This window comes from Alnus glutinosa, chromosome 7 (genome assembly GCF_958979055.1).
Source record: "Alnus glutinosa chromosome 7, dhAlnGlut1.1, whole genome shotgun sequence".
In the NCBI taxonomy this organism is placed as follows: Eukaryota; Viridiplantae; Streptophyta; class Magnoliopsida; order Fagales; family Betulaceae; genus Alnus; species Alnus glutinosa.
In genome coordinates, this window is record NC_084892.1 from 1,515,565 (window position 1) to 1,538,960 (window position 23,396).

General features: G+C 33.7%; 3 protein-coding genes and 1 long non-coding RNA gene across 4 annotated transcripts; all 4 read right to left on the reverse strand.

Annotated features, from left to right (window-relative positions):
• Positions 1-672: 672 nt before the first annotated feature.
• Positions 673-6,111, reverse strand: LOC133873548 (peptidyl-prolyl cis-trans isomerase FKBP16-4, chloroplastic-like). The gene is made up of 10 exons (XM_062311267.1): positions 5,954-6,111; positions 5,687-5,833; positions 5,318-5,373; positions 5,122-5,177; positions 4,646-4,703; positions 4,351-4,425; positions 2,744-2,833; positions 2,264-2,341; positions 1,024-1,064; positions 673-926 (listed from the first exon to the last, which is right to left on the reverse strand). The coding sequence occupies exons 1-10, from the start codon at positions 6,030-6,032 to the stop codon at positions 899-901; spliced, it is 708 nt and encodes a 235-aa protein (XP_062167251.1). The 5' UTR covers positions 6,033-6,111; the 3' UTR covers positions 673-898.
• Positions 6,112-8,394: 2,283 nt separating this feature from the next.
• LOC133874273 (protein CHUP1, chloroplastic) lies at positions 8,395-10,531 on the reverse strand. Its single transcript, XM_062312154.1, has 2 exons — positions 9,589-10,531; positions 8,395-8,965 (listed from the first exon to the last, which is right to left on the reverse strand). Exons 1-2 carry the CDS (start codon positions 10,390-10,392, stop codon positions 8,492-8,494), a joined length of 1,278 nt encoding a protein of 425 aa, XP_062168138.1. The 5' UTR covers positions 10,393-10,531; the 3' UTR covers positions 8,395-8,491.
• A 2,684-nt stretch (positions 10,532-13,215) lies between these two features.
• Positions 13,216-14,240, reverse strand: LOC133872205 (uncharacterized). Its single transcript, XR_009900992.1, has 2 exons — positions 14,143-14,240; positions 13,216-14,066 (listed from the first exon to the last, which is right to left on the reverse strand). It is a non-coding gene; the product is annotated as an uncharacterized LOC133872205 (long non-coding RNA).
• A 1,065-nt stretch (positions 14,241-15,305) lies between these two features.
• LOC133872333 (uncharacterized) lies at positions 15,306-17,225 on the reverse strand. The gene is made up of 4 exons (XM_062309822.1): positions 16,880-17,225; positions 16,641-16,762; positions 16,494-16,557; positions 15,306-15,730 (listed from the first exon to the last, which is right to left on the reverse strand). Exons 1-3 carry the CDS (start codon positions 17,196-17,198, stop codon positions 16,495-16,497), a joined length of 504 nt encoding a protein of 167 aa, XP_062165806.1. The 5' UTR covers positions 17,199-17,225; the 3' UTR covers positions 15,306-15,730; position 16,494.
• Positions 17,226-23,396: the final 6,171 nt, after the last annotated feature.

A 23,396-nucleotide genomic window follows, 5' to 3' on the forward strand; every position in this document is an offset into this window, starting at 1 on the left:
TATATCTTTGGTTGTGGCAGGAAGACCCCTCTACTACAAGAGATCCAAATTCGACATGAGTCAAGAATCCATTTTCCTTTATGGTTGGATTTTACTCGAAAACTTACTCACTATTTTTGCATTTCTCCCCTCTGGTATCCTTATTTATCATGTCTTCCACTAGGGATCATGTTAGTATTTACAAATAAATTAAAAGCAAAAAAATTCCAATTTGATGACCTATAAAGGCAAAATAGAGAAGAAATAATACATATATATAGGTAAACAAATCAAAGCATGTATATATATCTCCTTGGAAACATGTGCGAGCACAACAAAAAGAGTTCAGAAAAGCAAATTTAGGTTTTTCTTAATATATATATATATATATATATATATATATATATATATATATATATATATATATATATATATATATAAATATATCTTTGGTTGTGGCAGGAAGACCCCTCTACTACAAGAGATCCAAATTCGACATGAGTTAAGAATCCATTTTCCTTTATGGTTGGATTTTACTCGAAAACTTACTCACTATTTTTTCATTTCTCCCCTCTGGTATCCTTATTTATCATGTCTTCCACTAGGGATCATGTTAGTATTTACAAATAAATTAAAAGCAAAAAAATTATTATAAAAGTAAGGGAACTTAGCTTAGGATGAAATCCGAGGAAATGAAATCTGAAGATATTTTATTGAAGGTCACAAACAAGACTTCAAGAACAATTACATACATTATCAATTTATGTAGACATATTTTTGTCCAGGAACAAATGTGACTACAGGTTCATGGTTCACAGAAAAGGGCAGTACAAGGAAAAGATCCTTTTCTTCTACAATTTGTCCGCCTTCAGTTATCCACATCAACAAAGCAACATGACAGTAGCAGGAGAATATTGCATTAACCTTCAACAATTTTTACAGGAGACCTGCACAATATAGTAATAACTGAAATTAACCACTAGGGACTTGGAATATAAATCACCTGAAGGCCAACTTTTATTATTCTCATAACCCATTACTTACCCAAATGGGCTTTGTTTGATGGCCAGTAGTTCAACATCCAACTGCAGTCCAATATAGATACAAAACAGTAAAGATGCATGATAGAAAAAGAGGCCACAATGGAAAGGTGAAGAAAAAGGTGAAAGGAACATAAAAATAAATTGAGAAATAAAAACTTAGTGATAGATTAATTCCAACAGATACATGGTGTGATATCTGTAATTATATTCTTATAGGGAAAAGAGAGTGCCCACTTTTTTTTTTCCCATGAGGGGAAGGAGAGTGCCCACGAAATACAAACAAGCGAGCTTTCAAGATCATGCGTTTATTTCAGGAATGAAACATGCTGAGCCTAATGTTAATTAGTTCAAAAGATGGAAATAAAATAATTGGAGCAAATCTAGTTTCTAAGAGTGACGTGGTTCATTTCTTATCATCTGTCTCTGTTGTTATGACATGGACGGTTAAAGAAGTTTCTTCAGTACTTTTTATGAGCTTCAGAAAGCTTAATCAAGTGAGAGACTTTCTTCCATTGGAAAAACTGACAAGCTCTCAGTAGGTTTACTATTTACAGATCAATTTTATAATAACAGGATAGGACAATCTAATCAAACCAAGACTGTCTAAAGCCAGCCACTTTACAGGGTTGGTCCAACCTAAATCCAGAGAGGAAACCGGAAAAACCCAGGGGAAGAAAGAGGTTAGCCTATCTGAACGAGCACTAGTTTAGGAAGAATCAATTGGGGGGGTGGAGAAAGAAAGGAAATGAAGTTTTTCAGCCCAGACATGTCACTTCTCACCAGAATGCTAGTTCATAAGCATTAAAGTGCATGCCGGAAGCACAGAAAACCCCATCCCATAAGGATCATAGTAATCTTAGTAGTTGTTGCACAAAAGATTGAAAAGAATGCATATTTTATAGCCAAACTTGGAACAAATAACTAAAATATTTTCAAGATCCAATATCAACTCCACAGCTCGATGCAATTTCAAATAACTAAAATATATTCTAGCCACTATACCTCTTGACTCTGCACCTCTAACATTTCTAACTAAGGAAAAAAGAAAGTTAATTGTTTTATTTTGAGGATGATTCATCCAACCATGGTAAAACAAATCATACACTATCTATCACAACGGCCAGTTGTAGGCCCTGTCTAAGATCATGTGTGTCTCTCATACATATGAGTTCAAGCTAATACTTAACTTTGTTCTTAATCTTCACACAAGAAATCTTGGGAAAGAAATAAAAACAAACTACCTCTATTGTCGCATTAGGAGGGATTTCCTGGACTCCTTTGCTTCCATAAGCTAGCTCAGGAGGAACAATTAGTAATCGCTGCATAAAGCTAATTAATCAAACACTTGATAGAGGCTGTACAGAGATCTGACTAGCTGAACAATATCCTCAGCCAATTAAATAAATTTCCCTCATTGCAGTTATTGAAGTGTGCTCAAATTTAAAGAAATGAAGGCATGAAAATTCCACCAGCTTTCCACTTCTCAACCATACAATTTTTATTTATAAACTACATGGGATTTGCAAAAGGCAAAAAAAGAGAGATCTTGGATCTAATAAAAGTTTATATCTTCATTGTAGTCAATCATTTCTAGCACAATGACCCACTTGAAGCTTAAAGCCAACTGCTGAAAGGAATCGCATATGTACTTCTGAAAATTGTGAAGTTATGGTAAGAGAGTTGCAAAGATATAACAATGAAATGCAAGAAAGTGGTCTCACCTGACCTCCAACCCGCATGCCTTGTACACCTAGATCTAATCCTTTAAGGACTGAGCCCCTCTCAGATTGGCCTACATCAAATCCATATGGCTGCAGCAATTCAAGTATATTGACAAAAGATTAAGTGGGAATCGGTTAATAAACAGTTGTCAATCCTAGGCAAGGGGAAATTAGCACTTCAAGTGAATAATTAAAGTTGTTCATATGTATGAGTATGTACAAGGGTGATTGAAGTTTACTTTCTGATCGGAGATTGAAATTTACTCCCTGCTCTGAATATAAGTGTCGAAGATTTTTCCCTATATAAGCTCAACAAAATAGGGTGCAGTTTTGATAAAGGATGATCTTTATGTGCAGTGGAGACTCATTAGATTTTATTGGTGTGTTGCAGTCTAGTAAGAGACGGAAAATATTTATTGGCTTTTCCTCCTTGTCAGTGTACATATCATTCGGAGTTGGCTTTCCGGTGTTCAAACCTAAAGGAGATGATATGAAATGCCTCTCCCTCAGCCTAATTATATGCAGTACAGATGGAGAGAGACTGGATAACTTTTTCGAGAAAGAACCACTTCACCTAAAGCGGTTACTGGCCACTACGACTGTTAAAATAGCACTGCTTATAATGACCAAAAGCTGTTGGAATCTGTTGGTAATTGTAATGCCAATGCAAGTACAAGCATAACTGCTTCATTCTATATACATTAGGAATCATATATATATATAAAAGCTGAGTTCTTTCTTAAAATGACATAGAATGGCGACACGTGACATAAACCCATACTTTTTAGTGACTAAACCGGTCCTTTAAGTACTGAACCAGTCTTCTAAATAAAATTCAGTCGGTCTATTTAATATATGTTTATACGTTTACTTAAAAATCCATATATAGAATCAAGAGTTATATGTATTGATACGGTATTTAAAAACCCATATATAGAATCAAGAGTTATATGCGTTATATAGAATCCCATATATAGGAAAACAAAAACCCCCATACATACCAAAAAAAAAACCCATATATACATTATAATAAACGCACGTCTCTCTTTCTCTCTCCCCATTAACGTCTTAAAATATTTCAGCATTTCAGAATATATATATATATAAAAGCTGAGTTATTTCTTATAATGACATAGAATGGCAACATGTGGCATGAACCCATACTTTTTAGTGACTAAACCAGTCCTTTAAGTACTGAACCAATTTTTTAAATAAAATTAAACCGATCTATTTAGTATATGTTAATACGTTTACTTAAAAATCCATATATAGAATCAAGAGTTATATGTATTAATACGGTATTCAAAAACCCATATATAGAATCAAGAGTTATATGTGTTATATACAATCCCATATATAGGAAAACAAAAATCCCCATACATACCAAAAAAAACCCATATATACGTTACAATAAACGCACGTCTCTCTCTCTCTCCATTAACGCCTTAAAATATAGAAGCTTTTTGGAATTTGTATATGTCTATATATATATATAAAAGCTGAATTCTTCCTTAGTATCCCGAGCATTTTTGCGGGTTATGAGCTAGTAACTATTAATAATAGAGTACATAGTAGATTTGTGAGAAGTGGCACCATTCTTATCTTACCGTTCCTCCTCCAACACCAAGTCCTTGTCTACTAGTCATAAAAGTGATACCCTTCCATTTAGCAACATAGTGAACCTACAACATGAAGATACATAGTAAATTGATAATATCTGAATTTTGCTAGTCAATAGATGATTGCCAAAAATATTACACATGGTTATAATTTTGACTATATATGTGCATGCGCACCACACACCACACATACGCCTTTGAAAGTTGAGGTTTATTGCTATAATTAGGAAGCAGAGTAACCATATAAGTTAAACATTGAAATTTAAGCAGCTCACAACCGTACTGCAACCCGGGATCCCTTCACAGCCTGAAGTCCAGCTCCAACCTTTAAATCATAGTACCTGAAGGATTCACCAGAAGAATTTCAGCATAAATTTGAACCTGAGAACTGAAATGCAACTTCTAGGAATGAAGTTAACCAACAAAACAGTACTAAACTTAGAGGTTATGAGCTAACACTAAAAAATTATTCTGTGCCATATAATAAGAGACAGAATTTAGAAAAAGTTCTAACACAATCTCCCCCAGGAAAGTCGAAAAAAGAAGAAAATATTATGTAGATGTATTAAATGAACAATGCCCTTTTGAGGTAGAATCAACTAGATGTAGCATCTTATCTCATGGAAAATGCAATTTCATGTAGCTTAATGAAGTTTAAGGCACCACAAAATAAATTGAAGAAGACCAAAGCATACGCAAACAAGCAAAAGAATTATAGGAAGCAGACAGTTATAAATAAGTGATGACTGAATTACTGACTTCAGACCATTGGGTAGGGCTGTAAATTCACTTTCAGGTACTTTTGCTCCTCTTAGCTGCAGCAAACAAAAATATTACATGATTTGCAACTGTGGAAACTTTTATTCTTTCTTTAATCCATTAGCACCAATAATCATCTCTGAATAAATTATGCAATAATAAGGGAAAAATAAAAGAAAGTCAAAAGGAAACATACAGCTCTTCTACTTGTGCTAACAGCCTCAGCCACATGAGAGACACAGAATCCCGCAGCTGACACATAACAAAAGTTAATCAGCCAAGTAAGCACAGAAATTGCGTATTCATCAAAAGGAAAGAAGCATTATATTCACAGATGATGGTTGTCCAACTGTGGAAATATCGCCCAAATTTTCAACAGAAAGTTTATATGGCAAAAGCATATACAATCTTACTTCGATGTTAAAAAAAAAAAAACCAAATAGATTTTCAAAGACCCAAATGATCGAATCAAAACAATTCAAAGTCAAGAAGAAATTTTTGTGCTAAATTTTTTACGAGTAATACAATATACACAAAGAAAACAGCTTTAAAGCCAAGAACTAACCAGTTGTGAGGAGAGAACCAAGCAATGCCCTTCTTCCTTCATACTGTAAAGATAGCGTGGCTGGTTCTGCAGCATCATTGGAGGAAGAGTATGAGCACCTACATGGAAACCCATTTGGATTTCTGTCAGATGGTCTCTTCCCTGTCCCTATGGAAGTCCAACCAATTGGTTAAGCACATTCTTGACACAACCCACATTACAAATGGTCAGTGTGTGTGTGTGTGTGTGTGTGTGTGTGTGTGTGTGAGAGAGAGAGAGAGAGAGTACCAATAATGGGAAATTGGATGATAGGCCTACGAAGGAGAGGTAGAGTGTGGTGATGGCAAGGGAAGAGGGAGAGTGCCATTGGGTATGGTTAGAATGACCGTTAGATAAGAGAGATGTGAAATCAAATGTTCTGGTTTTTGTTTGAGAGAGTTAGAGAGACGATAACATCATCGATTTCATCCACACGAGGGAACGACTGTCGTTTTGCCTTGCTAAATTCCACAAGACCCGATTCCCTTAGCTTTAGGCCACATTGTCACGGGCAGTGCTACGCAGTAGCAAAATTTCCGGAATTCTTCCGGAAATTTTGCTTGTGGATGGCATTTTTGTAATTATTCATAATTACAAGAAATGCCATCCACAAGCAAAATTTCCGGAATAATTCCGGAAATTTTGCGACCGCCAAACATTACCCCATTGTCACTCTCTAGCAAGAGAAATGCTATAGTCCTACATTTTTCTTCCATAATTATCCCACAATTTTCATGCGACACTCTTAATTAAATTTTGGAATTTTTTTTAAACAATAATTTAAAAGTTGGTTAGTACTGTCACATCAACAATATAAAATAATTATGAGATAAAAATGTAGTTTATAGTATTACTCAGCTAGCTAAGTATATTTTATAATAAGTAATATTACTCTTCACACCCATTTTTTTATAAGTACTCTTCACACTTATTTATCACACATATTTTATATAAGTTAATGTAACGTGTTTTAAGTAGCTTCTCATGCCAACCATCTAAAAAAATAAAGAAAGTAACTTAAAACATGTCACATTAACCGTATGAAATGAGTATAATAAATAAATGTGAAGAGTAGAATTACTCTTTTGTAATGCCCGGGTGGGAAGCATTTTAAGATACAATATATTAAGACGGAAAAAAAAAAGTAAAAACATTTTAAAAATGCGCGGGTTATTGCTTACAAACTCATTTGGCCAGCAGTCCACATTTTATGAAAATAATTGTCACGATCTCCCTTTTATGAAAATGAGTGTCACGTAGTAGTCTACATTTTAGTGGTTGACGCAGTAAATAATCACATGGACTATCATGCATTTTATAAGGACTTATAGTAAAAGTTGTAATACTCTTAGGAACACTCAAACCCTTTAAGACACGTTTAGTGTGTAAAAGCAGACCCAAAAATGAAATATTTATTATCTATTCTTAAAAAATATATATTAAAAAAACATAGCTATTCTAAAAAAAAAAAAAAATGAGGAATAGTTTTTCTTCTTTGATTTGGTAATCCCCCTGGCCCTAAAACACATGCAACGACCTAACAAAATTAAGGTGTGAAGAAAGATATTTTTAAATTATATGTACCTTCGGTTATCCTTTTAGTTATTCATTTTGAGATGAATTTTCTTCATTTTATATAATTTTTTAATATTTCTTGAGAAGGAAATATAAAATAATCATCCACAAAAATGCATGGTGTAAAAAATGTATAAAAATGTATCAAACCTTTTAAGGTTGTCGTTTTGACATAATTTGTTCTTTTCCATTTCATATGACATTTTTCATACAAAACTATTAAGTTAAAATTTATAAAATTAGATTCATTATACTCTCCTTAACACTTCTAAAAAAGTTGTCCTAAAATTATTTCATAAAATTAGATAAAGTGAGAACCATCATGTTGCTGAAGTTAAGGAATTCATCCTCTAGACCCATCATGCCATAGAGAATAAACCTAAGCCATGTCCTTTTTCTACACTTGCTGATATTTAACGCAGCCTTGAAAAAAATTAAAATTTCTTTCCCCCAAGCAAATATTGCAATATACATCATTTCAAAAGCTTAATTTAACAAAAATGATTTATTAGTTATTTAATTATTATTATAACACTCCCCTCACATGTGGGCATAAGTGAGACTCAACAAATATGTTGTAACCGTACACAACGATGATGAATAATAAAGAAAAGAAAAGAGAGAAAGCAAGGGATCAAAAAAAACAAGACAAGATTTACGTGGTTCGGCAATTTGCCAACGTCCACAGGTATGCGGCTATATTCAATAGAATAATGATTCAATGCCACCTAAATATACAACTTTTCACCACCTTCATAGGCAAGGTGGTCCCCACTACTTTTTGAGTTTTTTTATTTTTTAAAAATAAATTAAAGTGGGGGACCACCTTGCCACATAGACAAGGTGGTGGAAAGTTGTATATTTAGGTGGTAGTGAATCATTACTCTATTCGATAATATCATTTAAGGATACAGAATAACATATTTATAGCAAAACCCTAATATTCGAACAAATATGAAAAATTTCAAAATATCTTGTACCGTTGGCTTTACTCCGTTCCACCAACTGGCCACTTTATTAGTACTCTCGTATTACTTTCTATGCCCAAGAGAATATGAGTCATTTATTCCAACAAAATGGGAGGTGAACGATGAAAATAAAGTTTGAACTCAAAAACTTTTATCTTGTACCAAATAAAAGGTGATTGATTTAATCATGTCATTAATATTCTAACTATGTATAAAGTTTGAATATGAAAGAAAGATGTTATAATCAATGTTCTGCCCTAGAGCAGGACCTTCTAGCAGGAAGATGTTCCTCTGCCGTATCCGAAGAACTATGCCTTCCAAAGCACTTGCTTTCATTTGAAAGCCTTGTTTTCTCATCTGGTTTCCCTCTTGCCTTCTCACTGCTTTCCACCCATCTTCTAAGCCTTTGAAGTAACTTTCCCCTTCTCGAACAAGCATGTTCACTGCTTTCAACAACAAAGCAAGGCTCATTTTGCTCTAAAAGGGAACCATCTAATTCATGCTCTAACCTAGAATTTCCAGTTTCTTGGCAACCTTCGAAACATGAACCAGAGTGATTTGTCTTGTCATGATTCTTCATCAACTCATGCCTTAGGCATGCATTGCTCCATCGTAGGAAAATCAGTTCCTTAACCTCAGCTGCTCGATCCTTCTGGAACTTTTCCAGGTCATTCACAAGCTGATTGTAAGCTTCCTTTGTCATACTTTCTCCTTCAATCTGCAAGACGAGAACCTCAAAATTGTTAGACCATCAATTTGAGATAAAAGACGGAAGTTCGCTACTTTGTTGTCACATTTCGACTTATTTTTTTACTCAACACAAAATTAGCAAGTTTGAGTTGAAAGGTCTGATCCATTTAATTAGATGGATCGGGTTAAGATAGTCTTATCCTCAAGTCTCGATACGACCCGAACCCAACACGCAAAAACAAATGGTCACCCTAATTTCAACCCAACTCAATAGCCACAACTATAAGGTTCAAATTTCTTATCAAATCATCATTTTTCCTAAAAGTTTAAACTAATTACAAAATATGAATTTAATCATTTAAATTAATATTTTAACTCTCTCCCTCAATAAATGAGATCCAACACGTAAAATATTTTAATGAAATTGGGGATAAATTGTAGGGCCAAGATTCGAATTCATGAATACCTCTACTCGAAAACCATATTAAATTATCATCTATCTCAAAAACTTACGCTAATAGAAAAGTATGAATTCAATCGATTGAGTAATACTTTATCATCTCCAAAAGCTTAAAAGGTGTCGTTGTGGTATGTCAAAGGATGTTAAATATGTACACAAATTCACTCTAAATGCAGAAGGGATGATCAAACCTTGGAGATAGATGGAGCTAATTTTTCTGCCATCTCAAGCTTCTTCAAAAGTTCAATATTTTCCTCCTGCATTTGGTCCATAATCTTGTGCAACTCTCTAACTTCTTCCTCCAATTTCTTGGTGACATCATTCCTTGTTTCTAGCGCATCATAATTTCTCAAAATTTCTGCTTCTCTATCTTCAATCTTCATCTTTTGCTTCCTCATAACACGTGATTGCTCCTTTATTCTTCTCAAAAGTCTCTTTACCTTCCTTTGAAGCCTCCTGTTTTCTGATTTCCCCTGTTCTAACAGCTCTAAAACTCCCATATATTGTCCTACCAAATTGTCAAGTGTTTCATTGTCTGTCTCCACCCCTGAAATTTCCCTGTCCAAGAACTCAACACGGGTCTTCTCCAACAACAACATGTTCTTAAGCTCGATAAGCATGGACTCTCTCTCTTTCAAATCACAGTAACGAATAAACTGCTTCTCTAGCTCCCATTCCATCTTTCCAAGATCTTCTATCTGGCTTCTTAGGCCTAAAATCTCTTCAACTTTGGCCTTGTCCCCATGTTCTCCATCTTCCATAGAAAATATACATGTGGAAGGAAGGCTACGAAAGCTATCATCTTCATCTTTAAACGCATCAGAAGTATTGGTTTCGAGAGAATTTACCTGGGTTTTCAATGAATAGTCTTTAAGAACACTTTTTCTTGCCATGATCCTAGCATAGATAAAACCAGCAACAGATATAACAGCTACAGAAATACCAGCTTTGAGGAGTACTGGCTGCATCACCTCTGCCTTTGATGCTGTCTCCATCTTAGAAAATAACAATGCTTCAGGAATTTGGTTAGGCTGGTTGATGAGAACCCAAAACTGTATGCCAAAAAAACGCAACAGAGTTGAGAAGATTTTTATTTGTTTGGTTGGTTATCAATGGTGATCAATCGAATAAGAATAGTTGTTATATCAATGGTGATCAATCTAAGCTGAGTTTAGATTCTTTACTTTTGTGTTTCCTTGGTTTTCCTTTCTCTAGAGGCATAGTGGGGTGTTGCTCCTCTAAGCCAACTTCTTTTTGCTTTCCTGAAACTGTTAGGAATCTAATTCCTTTTTTATTAGCTCCTGTCGTTGCATGATAAATCATTAACATCAACAGTCCAATTGATGGACAAAGATCCTCTTAGAAGTCATTTCATAATTAAAATTTTTTGCTATTATATTTAATGGTATACATGTTGTTACATTATTTAAAAATTATTTACAATGTTTAAATGACGCGGTAACATGTTTATTTTAGAGTATGCTATACACTACATCGATGTCCCGGTCCTATATATGTTACACCGACATCCCCCTATCTCATTTGGTTAATGTAGGTCTATCAGTTTTTGTTAAAAAATAAATAAATTCAAGGATTAATAACATTGTCACACAATTTAATGATGTGACAGTAAAAATCACTCATTGAATTAGCACTTACAAAATAAAAAAAAAATAAAAAATCAAATGTTAATTTTCAGTGACCTACTAAATAACATTACTCTTTATTTATCTATAACGAAAACATAAACTTTAGGACATAGGGTCTTGGAGTTGGAAAATGCTAGCCATCTTCCCATTTTCCTCTCATCCCCTTACTCCTTGATGTGGCTATGCAACATGACACTGCCACGTCAATCCCAAAAAAAAATTACCCAACCTTTTTTATAGGTGGCCGACAACCTCCAACTGAACCTCCAGGAGTAGTCGCACAGATCTTGGATCCTTCGAGGTGGTTGCTAGTCACAATATCTCTCCAATTGTAACCACCAGATCGGGTGATCCCAACCAACCCCCTCATGGTAGTTGTAGGCAGCGCCGACTTGAAGAGGCTGTGCACATTTTTTTATTTGACTTAGCAATGCCGTCAGGCGTCAGCCATAAGAGGTAGGAGTAAAATTAGAATATGTATAGCATTACTCCTTATAAGTTTATTCACGTGTCCCGAACATCAAGTAGGGGTTTTTTTTTCCTCATTGGATTGTCCAAACAAAATCATTTTGTTATGTTAATTTTTTGAAACTCTTTTATAAATATCCTAAAGAGTTTAAAATGTTACTCAAATTACACTTTGATATAAATAAACCACCAATGTAAAAATTTATTAATAGTAAGGCAGGCATTATTTAAGGATTTAGCTTAGGTCCAGTTCTGGTTGGAATTAGACTTGTAGGAATTAGGGTACGTTTGGATTTGCAATTTTAAAAAGTACAATTTAAAATAACGATTTTAAAAAGTGCGATTTAAAGAAATTGATTTTTAAAAACGCAGTTAAGCGTTTGGCAAAATCGCAGTTTAGCCTTTAAAATTGCGAATTTACTTTTAAAATTCTGTGTTTTCAAAAAAGTACCATCTTATCTGCAATTTGAAAAAGCAGATTTTCTGTGTTTTCAAATCACAATTTTTAAAAACGCAGTTCCCAAACGATCTATGTTCTGCGATTTGGTTTAAAATCACACTTATTGTCTACGAAATCGCAATTCTAAACGCACCCTTAGAATAGGAGACAAAAAATATCAATAGGTATAATTCTAACAAAAACTAGACCCAAAATCAAATCTCTCTTCTTCTTTTTTTGAAATATTCATTGCAAAAATGGATAAGTGAGTGACAGAGAGAGAAAACCAGTCTCAACAAATAAAATAGAAAAATGCTACAAATCATTTTGCTGTTTATTCGCTGTACATTTTCATTCTTTTTTTTTTATTTTTATATATAAATCCAATAATTTTTTTTAAAAAATCCAATAATTAATTTGCAAAAGAGATGGACAACATAATTATGTATAACATATCTCAATAAAATAAGATTCATTCCCAATTTCAATACTCAGCTATCTTCTCGTGCATAGTAAGTGAAAGAAAAAGATAATCACGTAGAAAAATAAAAACAATAGCAGAAATAATAAAATAGACAAAAGATTTTACGTAATTCGGTCTATAACTTATGTTCATAGAATAAAGTCCAAACAGCTACATTATGCTCTTAAACAATATCACAAATGCCCAAAAGAAAAAGAACAAAAAAAAAAATGTGGGGACAACTATAAGCCAAAATAAGAGCCAATTATCGGCTGAAATGAGAGTCGAATATAGGCTAAAATGAGTATGAGTTTTAAACAATACCACAAAGGCCAAAAGATAGGTCTGGGTCAACAATTGAACCAACAATGACCAAAATAATATGGACAACTTGGCCTCTTTTTTTTTTTTTTTTTTTTTAAGTAATTCTCTTATTTCTTGCATCTGCGCCACACAAACCCTAATTTTTTTGTTGATCTTAGGGCATCTCCAACAGAGGTGCTATTTTAACCAGAATTGTTAAATTTGACTTTTTTTACTATTTTTTTCAATCCAGCAGAATAGCTTCTTTAAGCTTTTTTCCTTAACAGTGAACAGTGAATAGCCAACAATGGCTATTTACTATTTATCTGTTTACACTTTTTTTATTAATATTTTTTTCTCTCCCCCTCTTCGTCCCTCTCTGCCGGCCATGAACAACCAACAAAATCAGGAACAACCAACCAAAATCGACCATGAACATCCAACAAAAAATCATGAAACAAACCAACCAAAATCAACCATGAACAACCAACCAAAATCATCAAAATCAACCATAAATATAGCTTTAGCCGTGATACATATAACCGAAACAGGGGAGACATTCAAGCTTCAAAATCAGATGGGTTCAACTAAAAATCATCAACCAAAATCATCAACCTATTTTACCAGTCGCCGAAAATCACCTCTGACTCGGCCGGATCCGCGCCTAGCTCAACCGGAACTCGTCTCAGGCCACCGAAACTCGACTCATGAAGGATCGGGTTGATGGGTTTCGTCTGGGTTCGTCGAGTTCAGCGGTTGTCTCTCGGAAATCGCTCATAATCACCGGAAATCACCTCTGACTCTGCCGGATCTGCGCCTAGCTCAACCGGAACTCGTCTCAGGCCACCGGAGCTCGACTCATGGAGGACCGGGTTGATGGGTTTCGCCTGGGTTCGTCTGGGTTAGTCGAGTTCAGCGGTTCTCTCTCGGGTCTCTCCATCTCCAGCTCTCCCTAAATCCCTCGATCTCTCTCTCAGTGTTTCAGATGAAAAGAGAAAGGAAGAACAAGAAAGAAAGATCAGGAAGGAAAAATGAGGAGAATAAAAGAATAAAAAAAAATATAATAAAAAAAGAATAAAAAATAATATTTAAATGTAAGTAAAGAGTTGAATAGTAAATCTGTTGGAGAGAATATTGGAAAAACAGTAGTTAAAGTAGAGATTGATACTTTTTGAATAGCTATTTTAACTCCAACTGCTGGAGATGGCCTTAGTACCTTGCGGCCTGCGTCACTCCTATCTCTTTTTAGAGTTTGACCTGCTATTGACAATTCACAAACACAGCACCAGGCATACGACGACTGAGAGGCGATGCAAAAATGTAGAATGTACAACTTCATCTTTTTGTCTGATTCAAACATAGAAAGTCATTTGAGAGATTTCACAGTGGGAGCAACAGCAATGGATGGAATCGTGGTGCTCACATGATATGAAGACGGCCGCGGTGACGACTGAAAAAATTGTTTGAGCCTATCTCTATGATAAAATTCAACTCAACAATCTTTACCAAATACCACTTTCATTTTCCGTGGGACTAAGTAGATCGCCTATCTCTGATACCATGAAAAAAAACATAAACCTAAAAAAAAAATAAAGATTAAGTACATAACAATAAAATAAAGACAAGATTTTCTGTGAAAAAAGTCCAAATGGCTACATTATGCTCTTACTTTTCTTAATGAATTTATAATACAAATTATCCATATTTGTAGGGTTGTAAAGAGAATACAAAAATGTATGAAAGAATATCAAATCAAATCAAAACTGAATGTATTCTGAATTGATTATAATTAATGCTGAAATCAAATCTCTTTAATATATTCTAACAGTAAGAACACTTAGTTACCAATTTCCAGTTTTCCACGGCATGCTACTAAAAGCTTGATCTTTTAAAATTATGATTAGCCTTAAGTATTGATTTAACTATTTAAGTATGATATCACAGAAGATAGGGTATTCAAAGAGGTCATAAATAATTGATTCTGCTTTGTTTGATATCAGTTTAGCATCAAATTAGTATTGTATATTGGATTTAATAGTCTTGTCTTTTCGGCCCTGACCCAACGACATTACGTTGTTGGGGGTACCTTACCGTGTGCCTACTTAAAAAATAAAAAAAAAAAAAATACCCCAACATGCATTAGCAAAGTTGTATAAAAAATTTATGGCTTTGTTGAACACTTCAAACATGAACGCCTACCTTATTTTAGAAAAGAAGCGAACGAGATAATGATCACGAATATGAGTTGTTTATGAACTTTGAATGTTATACATCAGAACAAACAACTAAGATTAGGGCAAGCCTACAAAGAAAAACTAAGAATAGAGCAATAGAAAAAGAAAAAGTTAGTGCCAATGATCATGAATAAATAAATTGTTAGGAACAATAACACTTGCTGTTGCCCATCTGTACCGGAGTTTGCAACATTAGAGCTTGGCTGAATTCTTCATTCCATTAAGAGCAGACATTGCATAGTTTGCTTTTATTTATATATAAATGTTATATTCCCATCCCAAATTATTTGTCTGCCTTAGAAGATCAATAAAACCCCAATGCAATGAAAAGGACAAAAAAAAAAAAAAGCAATGAATAGATAATGATTTGGAGGCTGTAAATTATAATGCAGAGTCATGAAGGTTGCAATGCAGAATGTAAGAAGAAAATGAAAAAGAAAGTTCTAATTAATAAGTTCCATAATTAAACATTTGATGGACGTTGCACGGGACTCAACAAACGGTGGCGGTGTGTTGAATTCTTGAAACTCTTCTATCATCAGGCAGAGATCACATTCAGCTTCTTTCTAAAGCTTCCTTAGAATAGTTTTTACTGCTAGCCTAATCCAAAAGAGGAATTTCTTGGCTTCAGAAGTTTTGAGTTTTTGGATATGGCACTGCAACTTGTTTTGCCAGTAAGACACATATAATACTGGTGTCTATGCCCAAAAATAGACATTTACAGGATTCAAAAGAGCCCCTTCTCAAGATATAGTTGCCCTTGACATTCTTTCCATCCTGCAGCATACATAGCAATATAAAAGCTGCAAATATCTTACTTGATGAAGAATAATTTCTCAAATCTGTGACTGTCAACTAGCTATTTGACAGGGCAGACATAGGCAACAACCTTATAGTAGATTAGCAAGAAAGTTCTTGTTAGGTTTCTCCTATGCCAACATTAAACCATTGTCCATATGATGGAAAAATAGGCAACTTGGCTAATGAAATGTATAAAAATTTCACAGATCACACACACAGAGAGACATCCTAGACAAATTTTTGAAGGAGAGGGAAACAAAAGTGTAAGTGAAAATAATTAATCTCTAAACAAGCTTATCATATACAAAAGGTGGAGAATAAATTACTAATTGATTCTTGATGCAACCAGATTTCTACAAGAATTCTATTAGGAACTCAGCCCTCCTTCTTCACATGCTGTCACATTACATTTAGCTATCCAAAACAGAAGGTGTTTAAGTATTAATCAGATCTTTAAATTCACCCATTTCTATGGGCTTAAGATTTTGTTATCCTTACATTTGTTTATCTAAACTATTGCATTACACCAATCCACTTGCAATGTTTTTCTAAGCCTGATGATTTAAAAGATTTTCAAATTTCTTTTTCTATCTGTCAATAGAAACAAGAGACCCTTTAGCACATGATTCATAGCAGGAATTTGTACAGAAATCACTACCCTTGTAAACTATTCCCATGAAAATGCCAGAACAATTTTCTAAAAGGCCAAGAGGAAGTGAAACAAGTGGCCGCTCTGTACCTCAAAAGTTTTCAGGACTGTCATCCAACTGTTTCTCATCTTCTATATCCACCTCCAAGATTTCCTAAGAAAAAGCAACCGCATATTAATACCAAAAAGAGCAGGGCATTCCATTCAGCTACCATTCTCAGTTAGAAAATGACTCACAGGGATCCTCTGCTTCAGATAATTAGCGACTCTGGCCAGAACATCACTACGTTTGTGCCAAAACCGACCTTTAAGACTAATCTTCACAAAAGGTCCATCTAAATCAGCAAGTTCGACTACTCCTAAAAAACAAATGTTTTTTTCACCTTTTTAGGCACCAAAAACTAACACTTTTTTTCACAATGTTCAAATCAAAATAGTCATATATTGTGTGAATGTGTGACCATGGGAGTATTGACCTGTTATGCCGACAGAAGAGTCGAAGATCTGCGCCAGCTCCGCACGGGCATCATCTAAAACCTGTCTAACGTTGTCTTCCGTCAGATCGAGCGGTGGTGGGGATGAAAGAGCTGCTGCTAAAGCCGGTAGCCTCGTACGACTCGATGATGTCAGAGGCTGTGCAACCACTACCATTCTCTCCCCTAGCCTTGGCCTTTCTACGAGGTTTCGGATGTTTGAGATAGGAAGAGAATTACAGCAGAGGACTGATGATAGCATCACGGACACCATGTGATGATGACGATGATGGTAACAGCGGAGACACCCCTCCAGCGACATCCCTTTTCACTTTGAAGCCTCTTTCTTTCTGCTCCAATGAAGAGACATCCAGAGGAGGAATGGATAGCTTTTAATTGGATAACCGCATATCTGCTGTGAAAAACTCAACGGCTGGGATGCAAACATAGGAATTTAAAGCAAACTCCGTGACTTCTCCGTTACAGCCGGCCAATTCACTACTCACTCGCCATGGACATGGTTTTCTCTCCCAAACTCTTCTTCCTCTTCCTCCTCTTCTTCGTCTTCCTCACAGCTTCTCTCAAACCCAGTAGTATTGTTCATGCATTTCCCGATGATCAGAGCCCAACCCACTCCGCCCAAATCAACTCCAACTCCGTCCTCGTCGCCCTCCTCGAGTCCCACTACACTGAGCTCGTCGAGAAGGCCGCCTTGTTGCAAACCCTGGAGGACTTGGTCAGCCGCCGCAACGTCACCTTCTTCGCCCCCGTACGGCAACCACGCGCTGGACCGCGAGTTCAAGCTCTTCCTCCTCGAGCCCAGAAACCCCCGGTCATTACAGACCCTCGTGCTCTCCCACATTGTCCCCGAACGTGTTTCCCTCGACGCGTGGTCGACACTTTCGCGACTCTCTCATTCACAATCGACTCGAGCTGACAATAAGCCAGGCTTCCGGCGAAAAGTTTGTCGGTTCGGCGAGTGTGACTAAGCGTTCGTAAAGCACTGCAATAAGTTCTTTTATGGCATGTTTCGATGCATTAACTTTTTCAAATATTTTTCAAATTGAATTCAAATTTTATTCAGATTTTATTTAATTTTTTTTAATTTTGTCTCAAATTTTCAAACCATCCAAAAATAATTTCAAAAACAAATTTTTTTTTTTTTGACATTCGCAATTTTTCAAAAAACTTGCACACCTTTAATCAAAAGAGACATTTTTTATTAATAATAACATCCAAAAAAATAAAAAATAAAATCAATAATAGTTGCTTTTAGTGGTGACGGTGATAAAATATATGAAAAAGCTTTATTTTGAAATATTGGGAAGAGAAATAAATTGACTCACAATAACACATTTAAAACCCTTAAGTTATAAGCTGTTTTTGAAGTGCCTCCCAAACTATCGATGTGTTCCAAAAATATCCCATTTGTCAAAATATTTCTATAATATCCTTGCCACGTGTCATGTTTTCAATTAAAAAATAATAAAAATAAAATTTAAAAAATCAAAGAAATATTAAAAATATTTTAGAAAACTATATATATATATATTCCTATTTTGGCCAAAATGGTGGCTTAAGGATGGAGCCAAACATTTTAATGGGAGGGGGCCAAATAAATTTTTTTCTTAAGTAGGGGTTAAAGTATATATATATATATATATATATATATATATATATATATATATATATATATAAAGGCAAATTTTAAGTAAATTAAACATAACCCAGTTTTGATATTTTTATTATTCCCTTCAAATTAAAAATCAATAAGCAAAAGTGAAAAGAGTTTTTTGGAAAAAAAAATTAAAAAAATAAAAATAAAAAAGAGTAAAGAAAACCGCTGTCCAAATATTCAAAAAAATAAAAAAGGTCTCAATTTTTGTACTAAAATTGAGAAATTTCAGTTGGATGAATTGTGTACTTCTCCGCCTTCTCGCAAGACATTACATGAATAGCATGGCTCTTAAAGTTAACATACTCTTGCTCCTTTTGTTAGAACAGCCCACTAACTGTTATACAAAACCTACTATATTCTACACAAAACACATTCTGCTAAACGCAACGCAAAACAAATGAAACGCATATCGTCTAGACTTTTCTAATGCCATCTAGCTATTTTTGCCCAACTATCATTCCAAGTGAGATGAAACCAGTTGAAGAAATGATAAAAGAGAATGGGCAAGGGACCAACCAAAAAAAAATCTAGGGGCCAATAGGCAAAAACACCTTAATTATATTTTTTTTTACCTTAATTATTTTTTTTTCTTAAGAGTTGAGGGGGGGGGGGGGGCATGGCCCCTACCACCCCCCCCCCCCCCCCCCCCCCTTCTCTCTGTCATTGCCCTTGGGAATGGTTGAACCACCCACAAGGGCCATGGGGTGGTTCGGCCACTCCCAAACCAGCTAAATGTGGGTGCTTAATAACTATGCAAATTTTGATATCATTTATGACTAAGCCAAAATAACTAGTTGATATGCTAAAATGAGATCGAAATGAGGTCCTTCCGACTAACCAAATTGGAGAAACATTTAATGAGCACTGTTGACTTACCAAATGTGAAAAAATAAATAAATAAATAACATTCTCTCTCATCTCAAAAAAATAATAAAAATATTCAAAAATAACATTTAAATACAATAATAAAAGTTGATAGCTAAAATAGAGTTTGAATGTAAATACTTTGAAAAATTGAGTAACTAAAATATAAAAATTAATTTTTTTAGCTAAGTGTAATGTTATTTTATATTCTTTCTCCTATTTAATTTTTTTAAAAATCAATCATTAAATCTGTAGGACATACACTTTAACCCGATATTAATGATCAAACCAAAAACAACCTATACCTTCTACGATACGATGCCATGGAGACCCCACCGACCAAGTTGCCCATACCAGTCAACTAAAATAGAAAAAAAATAAAAATAAAAAGGAGTGAATGTTTTAGCTATGAGTAATATTGTTTTGTATTCTTTCTCCTAATTAACTCTTTTTAAAAAATAAATAAATAAATCATTAAATTTGTAGGACCTAAACCTTCGCATGATATTAATGATCAAATCAAAAACAGCCAACATCTTCTGCGAGACGACGCCTTGGAGACCCATCAACCAAGTTGCTCATACCAATCAACCAAAAAAATAAGTAATTTTTTAAAATTATGATTAGCGTTAAGTATTGATTTAAATGTATGATGTCATGCACAGAAGATAGGGTATTCAAAGAGGTCATAAATAATTGATTTTATTTTGTTTGATATCAGTGTAGCATCAAATTATTATTGTCTATTGGATTTCCCCAACCTCTATGATTTAATAATATATTACACAAAAAAATTAATAATCTTGTCTTTTCGGCCCTTACCGCAATATTTGTTTAGGCTACGTGACAACGACATTATTACGTTACAAGTAATTATTTTGTTATTTTTGTGTTTTTTTTAAAATAATGAAACTTTAAAAATTATTATTAAGTTTGTGAATGATTATTATTACATTTTGATCTAATACAAATTTTTAAACGCCACATTAATCTTAGAGGACATAAAAATGACAAAAAAAAATAACTTTTATAATTACTTTGTTAGGATACCCTACCGTGTGCTTACTTAAATAAATAAATAAAATACCCTAACATGCATTAGCAGATTTGTATCAATAATTTATGTTTCTTCAAAAAGTATTGTTATTTTTTATATTTATTTTATTTTGATTAATGTGACATATTTAAAATATATATATATATTATGTTAATTAATATAAAATAAATGTAATAAATAATTATGAAAAATATCATTATTCTACCTCAAACTAGATGTAAGATACTAAGATGTAGGAAAGCTCGTACTAAACCACTTTTTTTTTAAAAAAAATGATAATTATACAATAATGCTCCGTTTGTTTCAACGTAAAATGGTTTCTAGAAAATGATTTATGAAAAATGATTTTGACATTTTTCGGTGTTTGGTAGGGGCGAAAATAATGGTCAACCGAAAAATGATTTCCGTTTGACCAAAAATGCTTAGTAAATTTCAAAAATTAAAAGCGTAAATCATTTTCCGTAGATGGCAGACGTAATTGACCATCTTTTAAATGATGCAGTAGACCTTTACGTTCAAGCAGTTGATTATTGTCAGATTCCGATAAGCCAGATTCTGGCACCGACCTGAAAATTATGTTGGAATATGGCGACGTTCGGCCACGGTCTTCGAATTTGGCGGTACTGTACTAGATTTCGGCCATACTAGCAAGAACGATCGAATCCTTTCCCATCTAGCCGGGATCCTGGACGAATCTGGTTGTTATGGTCGAGAACCTCCCAGAACGGCAGGATCCCCACCAAGATGGCCGACTTTTGGCCGTTTTGTGCCGGATTCCGGCAATCTTCGCCATAATTTGGCACAAAAAGGCCAAATTCCAGCCACTTTTGACGAAATCCATATGCACAAAATATATATATATATATATATATATATATATATATATTATTTTATATTAATTTTTTTAATTTTTTGAAATTAATATGATTGAATAAAAATATAAAAAATATTCGTAATTTTCCGTATGCGCCAAACACTGAAAAATGATTTCGACGGAAAATATTTTTATGAAAAGATAACTTATTTGAAAATATTTTACGACCAAAACTATTTTACACCGAAACAAACGGAACATAAGACGTAATCAGGGACGGAGGGAGGGGGGGGCTGGCAGGGGCCATGGCCCCCCCCCAAATTTCCTAAAAAAAAAAATTTTAAGGTGAGAAAAAAAAATAATCTAAAAAATTAAAAAATTTAAGGTAAAAAAAAAAAATTAGCTTACTTGGCCCCTACTCAAAAAAAATTTTCGGCCATTGGCCCCTGCCCATAAGAACTTCTGGCTCCGTCCCTGGACGTAATGAATTTAAATAATTAGGATTACTCCACAAAATTACTCTACAAATCCTAGAGAATCTAATCTCATCTACTTGCACAAACCTAAATAGACAACAAATAAAATAAATACAAACTCTTATCCTCCTTTTCCTTTTCCTTTTCTTTTATTTCTTCCCTTCCCAATGTAGAGTATTCTTGTCTGGCTAGTCAAAATTAGTAGCTAAAATGTTAAAATGGAACCAAAATAAACTACATCCGGCTTACCAAACTATAGAAACATTTGATGAGCATTGTACACTCATCAAATGTGGAAAAAAATAAAAATAAAAAAATCTATAACGTTCTCTTTCCTCTAAAAAAATGTGAATAAATAAATCATTGGAAAAATTATTTAAATGTAATAGTAAGTGAATAGATAAAATAAATAGCTAAATGTAGGTGCTTAATAGTTGTGCAAATTTTGATATCATTTATGACTAAGCCAAATAACTAGCTGATATGCTAAAATGTTTATCAGAAAATATATACTAAAATGAGATCAAAATGAGCTGCATCGAAAAACCAAATTGGAAAAACATTTAATGAGCACTATTTACTCATCAAATGTGAAAATAAATAAATAAATAACATTCTCTCTCATCTCAAAAAAAATAAAAAAAAAATATTCAAAAAAAATAACATTTAAATATAATAATGAAAGTTGATAGATAAAATAGAGTTTGAATGTAAGTAGTTTGGAAAATTGAGCAACTATAATATAATTATTAATTTTTTAGCAAAGAGTAATGCTATTTTATATTATTTCTCCTATTTAATTTTTAAAAAAATCAATCATTAAATTTGTAGAACCTACACTTTCATCCTATATTAATGATCAAACAAAAAACAACCAATACTTTATATGAGATGATGCCATGGAGACTCCACCGACTAAGTTGCCCACATTAGTCAACTAAAATAGAAATAAAACATAAATAATAATTTTTTTTTAAAAAAAGTAATTTTTTAGCTGTGAAAAATGTTGTTTTGTATTATTTCTCCTAATTAACTTTTTTTTTTGTTTTTTTTTTTTAAAAAAAAATCAATCATTAAATCTGTAAAATCTACATATTCACCCGATATTAATGATTAAACAAAAAACAGCCAATACCCTCTACGAGACGACACCTTAGAGACCCCATTGATTAAGTTGCTTATACCAATCAAAAAGAAAAAAAGAAAAAAAAGAGAGTAACTTTTTAGCTAAGAATAATGTATTTTGTATTCTTTCTCGTTTTTTATTTATTAAAAAAATAATCCGGACCTACACCTTCACCCGACATTAATGATCAAGGATTAGAATCCCTTACCGAAAACAACCAATACCTTATACCAAACAACATCATGGAGACCCACCGTAATAATGTAATTTGTATTCTTTCTCATATTTATTTTTTTTTTTTTTAAAAATAATAATAACCAAACCGAACCTACACCTTCACCCGACATTAATGATCAAGAATCAGAATCCCCTACCAAAAACAGCCAATACCTTATACCAGACGACGCCGTGGAGAGACCCTACCGACCAAGTTGCCCATACCAATCAACTAAAATAGAAAAAAATAAAATAAAAATTTAGCTCAACATAAGGAAATGCTAGAGTT